Genomic DNA, 13,300 nt, shown 5'->3' with positions numbered 1-13,300 from the left:
CACAAATGATGATACCCAGAATCCTTGTATGATAACTTCAGCTTGGTTCTAAGATATAGAGAAGATATTTTAAATATATTACAAAGACAAAGTGGATATGCAAAATTATTTAATGGTGTCCCATCGGAATTAAGTTGTAATAGACAAAATTGCAAAAATGGTCTCTGTGGTATGCAAAATTTTGGGGTTTTAGTCCAAACCCTGAGTTTTTTGGATCCATGGTCCTTTTGGAGTGGTTTGTATGTGCTTTTGGTCCTTGGACTTAACTCCCGTTAAATAGGATCTGGTAAGCCCCTCATGTGCCTCACACGTGAGGGTAAATTCGTCATTTCATATTCAAGGGACCATTTTTGCATAAACTGTTTTTTGTCCCCAATGTCTGCGCTCTTCTTCCCCAACGTTCCCCGCCGTCTCTTTTTTTACCCTTCTTCTTGAGCTCTGCTATAGCAACAATGGTTTATACTTTATAGAACCATTGATTTGAAAATATGGTTTTAGTTTTTACCTCTTCAATGGAGGTACTGTGATCCATTGTGAGCTGGCAGGTGTTTAGGGTTGGATTTGTAGTGGCTAAATCGGCATTGACCTCAAGATCATACAATGTTTCCTCTTTAATTCTCTTTAGATCTGTCTCCAGAGATCTGGCTCTGGTTTTTGAGCTAAAACTGCTCTACTATCTCCTACATTAATCATGTAAACATCTTCTTCTTTCATTAACATAACCAGAAGACATGAACCCATTAGAGCTGGTTCAGGATTTTTAGCGAGCATTTGGTCTGCAATATGAGAATATGCGTCTTCTGTGTTCTTTAATCCTTGAGATAGAGCTTTCAAAACATCTTAATGGTTAATTGAATTTGACCCATTGGAATTCAGTTTCTCTTTTAATCATCGATCCAATTCTAATCTCTCCCTGTCAAATTCACACTTCCATCTCCAATTGTTATCTTCCCATTTCTTTGAATCGGCTCATAACTCTTGAACTTTTGTTTCTTCTTTTCTAAAAATCCTCGGTTGCACTGGGGTAACTCTCTTGCTGATTGACATATCTTTGATGGTTATTCTGTTGAGTTTGATTTTCGACCTTGGATTTGGTATCATCTATTGGTTGTTGCCCCGAAGGAGTTACATTCGTGGAATCAAGTTCATTGTCCCACAACAAACCTTTCAATTCCTTATGAACAACTAGGTACAAGTTTGATAACAGATAATCAGGTGCATCAGGACCATTAAATCCATCAAAAATCCCAACAAAAACCCACCCGTATTCCTCCGAAACGACGACGTGTACTCGATCTTCCCCAGATTTCCCTTGCGCCCATTGAAGATTCTGGCTCTAATTTATGAGCTCGTAATCGTTAATAAACTACCTTTACTGGTCAAATTAACATTGCTAATAGTCAATTCATTGTTTTTCTCCGAAGCCCAACAATCCAATCTGGAACCTTTAAAGAACCCACGTTTTATTAATCGGGGCAACAATTGAGTTTTGCCCACGAGTTACAAACGTCTTTGAAATCGCTCTCTGGACGACACGAATCAACGACCTTTTTCTTGATCTATGTTTATAGACAAACCCTCCCTGAGAATAGCTTCTTTGGAACTGCTCGTGACTACCCTTTTCGAGAGGACCCGAAAAAAGAGGACCCGATAAGAAGCCACACTCAATCAGCCTTTAAAGGAAGCCTATTTTTGGATTATAGAACCATTGTTGTTGTAGCAGAGCTCAAGAAGAAGGGTAGAAAAAAGAAACGTTGGGGAACATTGGGGAAGAAGAGCACAGGTAGTGGGGCCAAAAAACGGTTTATGCAAAAATGGTCCCTTACATATGAAATAACGAATTTACCCTCACGTATGAGGCACATGAGAGGACTTAACAGATCCTATTTAACGGGAGTTAAGTCCAGGGACCAAAAGCACATACAAACCACTCCAAAAGGACCATGGATCCAAAACACTCGGGGTTTGGACTAAAACCCCAAAATTTTGCATACCACAGGGACCATTTTTGCAATTTTGTCGTTGTAATATTATTATACATGTCAATCACAATTCACACCACAATAAAGAAACTAAACATGCCTACGCTCTATACAGTATACATTAGACTAGACACACTTTTACAAATGAAGACTACAAAAAAGATATACAACAAAATCAATATCCCGGGGTGAAACATATGTGTAAGATTGCCTGCTTGCTCGACTTTATGTTTATGTTAGATATAACTTATGCAACAGCAGTAAAGCATGTCACCTTCTGCTGGTCTTTTCCTTACCTAAAAAAGCATTAGCAAAACAATGAATGGTTAAAAAAAAAAAAAAAAAAAAAAGATGTCTACGTAAAATAAAACAGACAGACTAGAAAAGAAACATACCAAATATGTTTGATTTTAGGGGAAAGCGCACACCCGATCCCTTAGTTTTTTTGAGATCTTTAATTTGCGTATTTTTCTGACTTCCAATTCCAATTCCATCGCTGCTTTCTCCGACTCTCAACATACCAACTCCTTTCTTCACCTTTTCATGGTAAACAGCCGGTGGTGCAAGTCTCAACTGTGGAATGTTATCCACTTGGACCATCGTCCTCTTCTCTTTCTGTTTATGAAGATTACTCAATATCTCATACTGTTACAACAAAACAAAGTATGTGAGTTTCAGTATCAGTATCAGTATCAGTACGAGTATCTGTATCCACTGCACTCACCCTTGATATTTGACGATGATCAAGTGGATCGGTCTCGTGTAGGTGTGGGTGTAGATGGACCCCACCAATCCCCTGCGAAGACTTGTTTTTAGATGAAGGCCTACTCACTAAGCCAACTTCATAATCGTTACTTGTAGACGACCTTATCCCCTTATTTTTTGGCATACAAATGGGACAACCACCTCCACCTCCACCTCTACCTGTACGTGACCCTGTCCCTGGTGGTGCACAATGCAAATGGCTTGCATGGCCACAGTTGTACACTCGAATTCCAGAGGCAGAAGTGTCTTTAGTAAGTAAACAATTACATATGCAACAAAGAAGGCTTTGTGGGCCATGCCCATGAGAAGCTCCCCTTTTAAGTAACCGCATCGTATAATACGTATCGTCTTCAATCAAAGATTTTGCAGTGTCCTGGTGTAATCATGGATTTATGAGTACATATTATTACATTTTTCCCATTTTGGTCCCAAAAAGCATTTGAGCTTCTTTTTGGTCCTCTCCTCACTATACCTGACTTTAGCAACTTTGGTCCCAAAAAATATAGTCACGAGAGTACATTACATTTTTGGTCTCTTTTTTGTCAATTTTTATCCCAAAAGGTTTTTTCTAGCAATTTAGGTCCTTATTTGTAAAGTTTTGGGTACCTCCCTGTTCCAAGTCAAATGACTATTTGGGAGCAATGTTGCAAAAATCAGGACCAAAAGTAGGAACAAAACGTTCAAATAAGGACCAACATTGCAAGAGACTTTTTTAGGACCAAAATTGAAAACAGATTTGCTCAGTGACCAAACATGTAATCTAGTCTATAGCCATTTTACTTGGGAAATGTTACAAAAAGCTCAAGGACCAAAACCGGAAGAGAACATTTTGGGACCAAAAATCAGCTATACTCAGGGGCCAAAAATGTAAATTGAATACAAGGTTACCAAAATTCTTCTTTCGAAATCATATGTTCCAAGCATTCCAAGTATAGTAGCCTTAAAATCACCAAATTCTTGGTGACCGTTATCAGAGAGAAGTTTCATCATGACGGTTGGTAACCGGACATATCCTATCATTCCCTCAACAATCTCTTTAATAAAAATAGAAAACAATTTTCTCAATATTTCATCACACCCTTTGATTTTCCACTTAGACTTACTTCCACAATCCTTCTTATCTCCACCTACGCCTGGATTTGGATTTGTTAACGGTTCACAAAACCTGCAATTCAATTAACACACCACAAATTACATTTTTTTTTTCAATTTTGCTCCCCAAAAGTTTTCTCTTGCAATTATTTGAGGTTTTTAGTCCCTGCTCCAAGTAAGATAGATGACTATATTTTGCTACCAAAATCAGCTTAGTCATTTTTACTTGGAACAAGGATCAAAACTATACAAGAACCTCAAATACAGACCAAAATTGCAAAAATCAGCTACACTAAGTTAATCATTATTATATCACCATGTGGTGTGGGAAGATATCTAAAACTGTGTGTGTGTGTGTGGGCTTACGTGTCAAGCAATTGAAACCAGAGGGCCTCGGACTCATTGGGATCCAAGCGGGAGCTGTTTCTTTGGCACAGTCCGACACAAGTATACACAACATATAGTATGTCATTCACCTACAATTAATAAACAAACGAATATTATATTATTGCCGAATATATATATTTGTAATAAAAAAAAATGTAAAAAGCAATGGACCTCCTTCTTCTTCATGATTGCATTGAGATCATATACACTTTGAACAACAGCATCAAGCATGTGAAATTTGTCCATGAGATCAGAGAGTGTGAATGAAAGAGCAGTTCCAACATCTCCAACTCTTTCTAATAAAAAAGCAGCAGCATCTATGATCTTGTATTCTTGACACAACCTTAGACAATGGTCTACCCTATAGCTTTCACATGTCTCAAGGAAATTCAGGACAGATTTGGGTTCATACTCACATAGCAACTGCACATGAAAAAGGCACCCTACTTCAGATCCAACATTGTAAAATTATAAAAAGAGTAAATTACATTTCTGATCCAAATATTTGTGACCAAAAATCAGCTTTACTCACTTACTCAGGGACCAAAATTGTTGTTTTATTTAAAACACGAATAAAATAAAAAAAAGTTACAAGAACCTCAAATAAGGACGTAAATTGCAAAAATCAACTATACTCGAGGACCAAAAATGTAATTTTAAAAAAAAAAAAAAAAGGTCAATTACCTCAAGATACATCTCAGTGATTTCATCAGTTATGTGAAGTGGATTTTCACGTACAAACTTTGGGAAGTCGGAGATTTTTTCTAAGAAATCATGTAGTCTGTCAGTCTGATTGTCTACCCTTGGTTCAGCTTTTGTTAGAGAATTGAAGTTGAGGGTGCCCTTTGAATGAACTTCAATAACTGTTTTAAGGTAGAGGAAGAGACTTTTCGGGTGAGACTTAAGCTCCAGTAAGATTTGTTGGAATTCTTGAAAAAGATGTTGGACAACTAGAAAAACTGTCCCCTCTCTGCAAAAGTTTGTCATAACATATAATTAGGAAACTTTTCTAGCATTTATTTTTTTTGCTTAGGGCTCAATGGGTTAAGCCAAAAAATTTGGCACCCTTTAGGCCTTTACTTATTTGTCATTTTTTCCTCCCAATTCCTCTCACATCAGATCGATGAATAATGATAAAAATTGTTTTTCAAATGTAAGGATAAAATGATCATTTTCTCTCATTCCATAGGTTTATTCAGTCTATAAGGTTAACAGCCTTAAGTATACAGCATTTTTTCCAGACAAACATCATTACCCACTCAGCCACTTAAGGTTAACAGGACTTGATCTAGAAACCAAAAAAAAAAAGGCCCTAAGAGTAAAGCTGGGATAACTAGAAAAACAACAAACCTGCTTAATTGTACTAAATGTGGGATTCGTGAAATGACTGCAGCCTCCAAAGAATCAGGCCTCTTGTCGTTGTTTTGTTGCAATAAATTACTGATATAGGAGAAAGCATGAATTGGCTCATCCACATCTTTCATAAAGCTATCAATAGCAGCTATATATTGGTGCTTGCTGTTATGAATGAAGCCACACACCTAATCAATACATGAACTCAACTGTTAGGCACATATTGCATTCCTCTTTGTGTGTATGTGTGTGTGTGAGAGAGAGAGAGAGAGAGAATGGTTAGAACCTGGTAAAAGCGAGCTTTTTCACACATGTCTAACAAGTATCTATCATCCCAATCTGTCTCTGGGACAACTTCCAAAAGTGCTAGGACCTCTTTTTCTCTTTTTTTACAAATATCGTTATTTTTGCTTTCGAGATTCAGCGGAATGCTAGCATCTAATGTCAAATCCTCGAATATCTGACCTAGTAATTCCTTTGAGATTTTAGCCTCTCCACAGGCCACAAAATGAGAAATAAACTCAAGTATACGACCTGTATCATCCTTTGAAGGCCATGTGCTAATAGCTTTGCCTGTTTTGATAACAAGAGCAAGAACATCTACAGTCCTTTGGATCAGATCTTGACTTTGAGATCTAGAATCCTTTGGTGTTGAATCGATAAACGCACATCTCAAAACATCCAATGTTGCTTCAGTGTCCAATTCTAGGAGATGATAGAGATTCTTATACACTTCTGTTGATGATAAGTTTGTCAACCCCCATGTGCTTGGAGCATTAGAATGTTCTAGTAAGAAGTCTATAAGCTCCATTCTAAGAGAAGGCAAACGTGCAGGGGAAAGAGACCCATGTCCTGACAATACATTTTTAAATAAGAAAAAACAAAGAAAAAAGTAGTAAAGCCTTCTAATATGTTATATGTTAGGTAAGAAAGCATACCTGGAGGAAAAGCAAGGCCTGAAAAGCAGTATTTCAAGTAAACTAGCATCCTGTACCTGTTTTACAAAAGCGCTAAGGCATGAATGAAAATTTGAATTTAGAAGTTATGATTATTTCATGAATGTAAAACTGACATACCCAAGAGATGGAGCATTCTCACTATCATTGTTTCTAAATACCCGCAGAAGCTCCTCTAAAGGTGTCTTGAAATCATCTAAACCTTTATTGAACAAATATATGAGGGCCCCGTATAAATTGTGTTCCTGGCATAACCTCACCACCTGACATACAAGTTCAAAACTGACAGTAATGAGAAAATCCATCAACTTTATATATTAAAATCTACCTAGCAAATACATACTTGACCAAGTCAAAGTGTGAGTATTTTTATGGATGAGTATATTAGGGTTAGAGAATAAAATAAAATAAAATAAAGCTGTGAAAATTTATAAGAGTGATCATGAATGTATACCTGATTGAAGTCTAAGGAAGATATGTCCATGTGGAGAACACATTGTTCCACACGCTGCAGCCAGCCCTTTGTGCTATAATGTTCCACTAGTGCTTGCATAATCTTCAATAATAGAAAAAAAAATAGCTGTTTATGTTAAAAAAATATCTCACAGAAATAAAAATTTTCATGATGCCTGAACTTACATGAAAGCATACAAATGATATAAACAAGAAATACCTCGGGTGGTAAAGATCCAAGCATGTCCTTCAAAATATATGGCTCCAAAAGCTCCAAAAATGTCTCTGAGAACAGAAGAGTAATATACATACATATGAGAGGCAATTTTGATCCCAAAAAGTTTTCTCTTGCAAATGTTGTCCTCATTTGAGGTTCTTCTATTCCAAGTAAAATGACTATTTATTTATGGTCCCTGAACATAGCAGATTTTCTTGGAGCAGGGACCAATACCATTACAAAAAACCTCAAATAAGGACCAAAATTGCAAAAAGAAAATCTATACTCAGGGAGCAAAATTGCAGTTTGCTCTAATATAAAAAGTTAAAAACTGCATGATATCTATTAAGCCAGAGCCAGAAACTTGATAGTCAAAAACGTGAACCCCAACTACTCAAAATTTAAAGAATAAAGATCAAATAAAAAAAATGGAAAAAGACTTTATGCATAATGAATGATGTACCTTTTTGCTGAACAGACTCAAACCGGGATAAAATTTGGTCAAAGAGGATGTCAGTTCTGTTGATGTGGACACAGAATTCAACTGCAACACCACCAACACGTGTGTACTGGTCTTTTATCACCGAGACACCATCACCCTCCGAATCCATCTTTTCTTTTTGGTTGCCTAATGCCACTGATATGTAAGAAAAAACCACATCTACATACGCTAACAGCAACTCAGCCATGTAGGGCATTATCGTCTTTTGCACATCTTCCAATGCTCTAGGAAGGTCAAACACACCATGGGCTTGACCATCATACAGCATCATTGCCATGTTGAAAGCACCCATCCAGTCACCGCCTTTTCGTAAAACTTCTATGCGTTCTTTCCATGGGAGAAGGCGGGACACCACAAGATGTGTGGGCCCAAGAAGATATAAAGAAGCCCCCCTCACAGCTATACAATTGTGATGAGCTTTTTCCACATTGCTGAAATGGGTGTGATGTCCAATCACATCATCTCCTCTCTTCCCTCCATCAACACCAAAACTTGTGTCATGAATTAAACTCCCGTCATTTGCATACAGACACAGCCGTCCAGCTGATGTCAGCACCATTAACATCTATGATTAACATCTTTGTTCATGAGTATGGGCAAACAAACTGATGTTTGTCTTAAGAAAAAAAAAGCAAAACTACCTGATCATCCAGCCAAGCCACCCCAATTGCTGAACTCTCGAGGCTCCATTTTGCATGTATTTTTAGTTCTGACTTGACCAATTTTGCAACCTGTACGTTGTGATCCCAAGCAATTGCAAGGAGCGGAGCAGTTTCGGATTCTTTTAACTGTACGTTATCTGAAACCGAAAGAAAGTAAAGTATCATCATATGATATCGCCAAAAAAGATTCAAATATGGTCCATTTCTTATTAACATACCAACACGTGAAGGGGCTATGTATTTCCAAGCAGTATAAGGCATCGAACCCTCGCGGACCCCATCAGGCCTAGGAAGTTGAGCATAAACTTCTGGGGTGTTGGAAATGACTTTTGCCTATAAATTACACAGCTACTGTTGTTACAAAAAGACCAATAAGATATGGTATGCAACACAATGCAATGCATGTAGTCTTTTGTCAACCCATACCACTAGAGCAGATTGATGAGTGACAAATATGACCACACCTTCTTCACCCAAAGTCGAGTCTCCTGGAATGCTGGAAGAACCTCCGGAACTTTCTTCTGATAGTAGAGGTGAAGCGCAAACAACCGTGCTTGTTGCTTCATCAAGAAGTGTCTGTTTTGATTGATAACAGTTAGGCATGATAGACATGAATCAAGTACATAAAGACAAAAGGTAAGGGACTTACCAAGGTTTTAGAAGTTGAGAACCTATTGAAAAATGAAGATGAAGAAAAGCGAATCAACTTAACCACACCTTTACTATCACCACTAACTATGTTGAAATGACGAGCCACTTGAGAATCCACCCCCAGATATAGCATGTGTACTACTGGAGCTTTGTGTTCAGTGACAATTTTTGCAGCAGAGGCCCTCTGGACATCCCAAACAGTGTAATGCCCATCAGCATATCCTGCAAAAAGGAGGTCTCCATGCTGGTTGAAGGACATGGATGTGACTGGGGCATAAGATCTATCACCTTGTAATCCAAGCATTAACATCTGAAATATAAAAGGTTGTTTTTAGATGGTAAGGTCGATACACAGAAGAAGAGTCATGTAAATGTAAATGGAACCTTGGCATCCATGTTATCAGCATAATGTGGAGAGTATTTGCTGGGAATAACAACAATCACCCCTCTCGACATTCCCACTGCAATGTAGTTAAGATGAACTGCTAGTGCTTGTGGGGTTCCATGATCTCGCCTAAATGCTGGAGAAGAAATTGTCCTGGTGATGGTGTTATCAGTACTGACACTGAAGTATCCCAACACAGTTGATCCTCTGTGAACACCCTCAAGTTTCATTGGTTGAGCAGCTGCACCTTCTTCCCAATGCAAACCAGTAAAAGCATGCTTCTTTTCAAGCTCCTCAGCAAATTGAAGGGGCTTCAATGCTTGTGTCCTTCCATCATTCTTTTCATTTTCTTCATGGAGAATACTGTCCATGCCAGCAGAAACATCACTTTGTGCTGGCATGTCGTCCCCTTCTGCTTGGAGGCCAAATTCCACATTATTTTCATGGAGGTTCGTATCTTCTGATGATACACTTATCGAGTCCTCAACCTCTTTAGTATTCACATGCTCATGGGAGAAAGGGAACATTTCCCCCATAGATAAGGTAGAAATATGTGCAGATTCCGTATGGTTGCCTTCAATGAGCTCATTGCTACTGCTATCTAAAACTGACGTGGTGCTGTTAAACCCATCCTCATTATTCAAAGGAGAGCTAATCTGTGGTTTAGCAGCAGAACTACGAGTATCATCACCAAACTCAAGTGCAAAACTATCCGCTTCGGAGGCTTTAGCCACATCTGTATTCATCTCCTCACATGGGAAATCTTCATCAGTAATTCTCCACCCATTCCTACTTCCATCTCCAGCATTTACTTCCCCACTGGCTTCAAAACTTCCAGTGGATTCTACTGGCGCGGTTTCTAAATTCTCCAGTTTAAGATCTTCCTCAAATAATTTCGCGTCTGAATGACTAATTTCTGAACCTGTGCCACTTTCATAGCATAATTCAGAACCAATACTGGCCTTCGGATCCAAGCTTTCCATACTAGACTTCTCCCTTCTCAATTTAATAGCAGCCGCATGTGGGGTCGGAATCGACCGCGAAGCTGCTGCAGCGGCTGCAAGGGCAGCCCCAGGCTTAGCATTCGACCTAACGGCACCGAATAACGGAGGCAATTGTCGCGAAACGCTGAAAGTGTCGCCTGAATTTATTTGACTAATTGAACGAAACTTTGATTGTCTATCTCTATCGTTTACTAATTGGGGAGGTGTTAATCGTGAGGAATCAGAGTCATTGGCATCAACTGGATTAGTGTTGCTTTGGGGGCTACTTACGTCATGCGAGATAGGGTACGATCGGGGAGACGACGAAGGAGAAGAGTCATCAGAGTCGATGAGGAGAAGTTCATCGACGGTGCTGCCGTGGTGCTGATCATCGTCGTCACTGCCCGTGGTGTCGTGTGATTGCAAGAAGGCGTCTAGATCGAGCTCCATTGGAGGTCTGGTGTGCTTTCTAGTCATCTTACTGATGCATAAAACACTGAAAGAGAGCAGCAATCGCCATGTTTAGTTCTATCAAGTGTCAACTATACAATCTCCGTCGTGAGAAATCAGGGGTTTACCAGAATTTGGCTTGGACGAGAAATGAACTTAACATGTGAACCCTTGAAATTGCTACGATCGATACTGTTGGTCCTTCTGTTTTGGAAAAATAATGCAACTACATCTTTTTTTTTCTTTGTTATTTAAAAAATATTGTAAATTGGTGCTTGGTTTTTTATTTTCTTTGAATTTTGTCCAATAAGTTATCAACTTGTAGATGTGGTCGTGACAACCTTCATTGTGGATTTGATCATCTTCAATCTAAAAAGATTGATTTACATCTATGATTTATTTTTTCCATTTATTTATTTATTTTCTTATTTAAAATAAAAATAAACTCTCTCTCTCTCTCTCTCTCTCTCTCTCTCTCTCTCTCTCTCTCTCTCTCTCTCTCTCTCTCTCTCTCTCTCTCTCTCTCTCTCTCTCTCTCTCTCTCTCTCCGCCCAAAACCCAACTCACCTTCTTCCTTTCTAATCCAGTTCAGGTATCATCTTGTTAAGTTATTAAATTAATTTTTGGGCTCAAACCTAGGTCATATGATGACTCTCTATCTCTCTTTCTCTCTCTCTCTCTCTCTGAGCCCAAAACCCAACTCACCTTCTTCCTTTCTAATCCAGTTCAGGCATCATCTTGTTAAGTTATTAAATTAATTTTTGGGGCTCAAACCTAGGTCATATGATGGCATCTCAAAACGTGCATCACCTTTGAGACTCATGACGTAAGCCCTTATGGGTCATGATGTGAGACATGGCTACGAGGCAAACCCTAATTTTGGGGGATTTATCTCATATTTAAAGGAACTGAGGGTTAGGGCTAACCCACCCTCAGCCTCTATCACCTCCTAACACTCCCCTTTGAAACCATAATCCTCCATAGTTGATTTTAAGCTCATTTGTGGTGATTTCTAGCAAAAAAAAAAAGAAAGAAAAAAAAGAGCATTTAGTACACCATTTTAGCTTGTAAGCGTCACCGCCATCCTTTCTCACCTTCTAGACCCTTGTGAGTGTTCAAAGTTCATTGTTTTATGATTCCAAGTAATTAGATCTAGGTTTTCCATGGTTTTTCTTCATGTTTTTTTTATGGGTTTTGAGCAAAAGAACATCCTCTGTGCACATGCAAAACCCTAAAGCTTTGGATCTAGGTTTCTCTATTATACATGCAAATTTATCCTAAGCTTATAAACCCTAATCTAGCATACAACAAAGCTTGTTGAATATCAAATAAACAAGTTAGATGAATACCTTGATTATTGATTATAGATCTTGAAGCTTTGAGAACCTTAGCACCCCAAATGTTGTGCCTTTAATGAATCACAAACACCAAAAGCAATTGGATGAAGCCAGAGAGAGAAGGAAGACGGAAAAATCGGCTCCAAGACTTCTAGGGTTCAAGTGTTGTCGAAATCCCTAGCCCTATGGGTCTTTATATAGGTGTGGAAATTAGGGTTTCAGTGATTATCCTTATCTGGTTACTTAGCCACCAAGCAGCCCAAGGATAATTCTAGAAGCCCCCTTAGACGAATTCCTAAGGCCTTATCCTTATAATTCGTCCACCCTATACTCTAGGGTTTCCTTACCCAACTCTGCAACTATCACATAATTACAAGTTCAGTCCCCTTAATTTAATTAACCTCTTTTGACCACAAAATTAACTCTTAATTAAATCTTGACCAATGTTAATTAAATAAATATGATTTCTCTTTTAATATATTATTCTTATAATATATTAATAAACCATAATAATCTCTTTCTCTATTATTCATCCAGTCAAGTTGCTTTGGTGAAGGCAACCCAAAAGGACTATGTATAACCGGGTCAAGTACATACCAAATATAGTTATGGACTTAGACACTAATCCAACAGTCTCCCACTTGGATAAGTCTAATAACTATAGATGTAAGTACGACTTCAGGACCCGATTAGCAATCGCAGTTCTCATAACTCTTGATCTTATCAATAACATGTCCTTTAAATAAGAGATCGTATAGTCCTCCATTCTAGATATCATGCAGACAATTACATGGAACATAGTCATACTTATTGTCCAACAGTTCGTTTCTCGATCTCTGATTTGTATGACATAGAACTTAATTGAACACATCAATTCAGTCTTGATCGGGCCCGACACATAAGTCAAACCAAATTATCGAGGGGCCCAGATATCGCTTTTACCCTCTTAGGATAAAAGGAACAGATAAACTTCGACTTATATGCATTTACCATTCACTCATCAAATCATGCACAACAATGCGTTTTATGACATCAAGTTACTGATGCACTTACACATTATCAATGCACAACCAACTTGCAAACAATAAACCATATATCTAGGTTTAAAGACTATATGATATTATC

The 13,300-nt window shown here is 38.2% G+C and overlaps 1 protein-coding gene and 1 pseudogene across 2 annotated transcripts; both read right to left on the bottom strand.

Moving 5' to 3' along the window:
• Nucleotides 1-219: 219 nt before the first annotated feature.
• Nucleotides 220-1,945, bottom strand: LOC145096346 (putative protein phosphatase 2C 23 pseudogene; annotated as a pseudogene).
• Nucleotides 1,946-2,005: 60 nt separating this feature from the next.
• Nucleotides 2,006-10,998, bottom strand: SETH5 (transducin family protein / WD-40 repeat family protein). Of its 2 annotated transcripts, none has more exons than XM_079032480.1 (19): nucleotides 9,405-10,998; nucleotides 9,019-9,330; nucleotides 8,796-8,945; nucleotides 8,588-8,702; nucleotides 8,349-8,506; nucleotides 7,669-8,272; nucleotides 7,209-7,273; nucleotides 6,990-7,091; nucleotides 6,656-6,798; nucleotides 6,518-6,573; nucleotides 5,866-6,431; nucleotides 5,577-5,767; nucleotides 4,911-5,196; nucleotides 4,398-4,649; nucleotides 4,206-4,315; nucleotides 3,636-3,912; nucleotides 2,707-3,120; nucleotides 2,378-2,627; nucleotides 2,006-2,278 (listed from the first exon to the last, which is right to left on the bottom strand). In XM_079032480.1, exons 1-19 carry the CDS (start codon nucleotides 10,863-10,865, stop codon nucleotides 2,253-2,255), a joined length of 5,538 nt encoding a protein of 1,845 aa, XP_078888606.1. In that variant the 5' UTR covers nucleotides 10,866-10,998; the 3' UTR covers nucleotides 2,006-2,252. The 2 variants fall into 2 exon arrangements, with proteins under 2 accessions (XP_078888606.1, XP_078888605.1); XM_079032479.1 differs by having other exon boundaries at nucleotides 8,349-8,513; nucleotides 8,589-8,702.
• Nucleotides 10,999-13,300: the final 2,302 nt, after the last annotated feature.

The sequence above is a fragment of the Lactuca serriola genome, chromosome 3, assembly GCF_051521515.1.
Source record: "Lactuca serriola cultivar US96UC23 chromosome 3, Lser_US96UC23_V15, whole genome shotgun sequence".
Classification (NCBI taxonomy): Eukaryota; Viridiplantae; Streptophyta; class Magnoliopsida; order Asterales; family Asteraceae; genus Lactuca; species Lactuca serriola.
The sequence above is the reverse complement of the archived record's forward strand: the minus strand, read 5'-3'. Positions and strand labels throughout refer to the sequence as shown.

Excerpts from the sequence above, each read along its gene's own strand:
- SETH5 (XM_079032479.1), bottom strand. The coding sequence starts at position 10,865 with ATGACTAGAAAGCACACCAGACCTCCAATGGAGCTCGATCTAGACGCC. Across the intron at positions 6,432-6,517 it reads AGGCCTTGCTTTTCCTCCAG|GACATGGGTCTCTTTCCCCT; the intron begins GTATGCTTTCTT and ends ATGTATTGTCAG. Across the intron at positions 4,650-4,910 it reads TCACTGAGATGTATCTTGAG|TTGCTATGTGAGTATGAACC; the intron begins GTAATTGACCTT and ends TTTCATGTGCAG.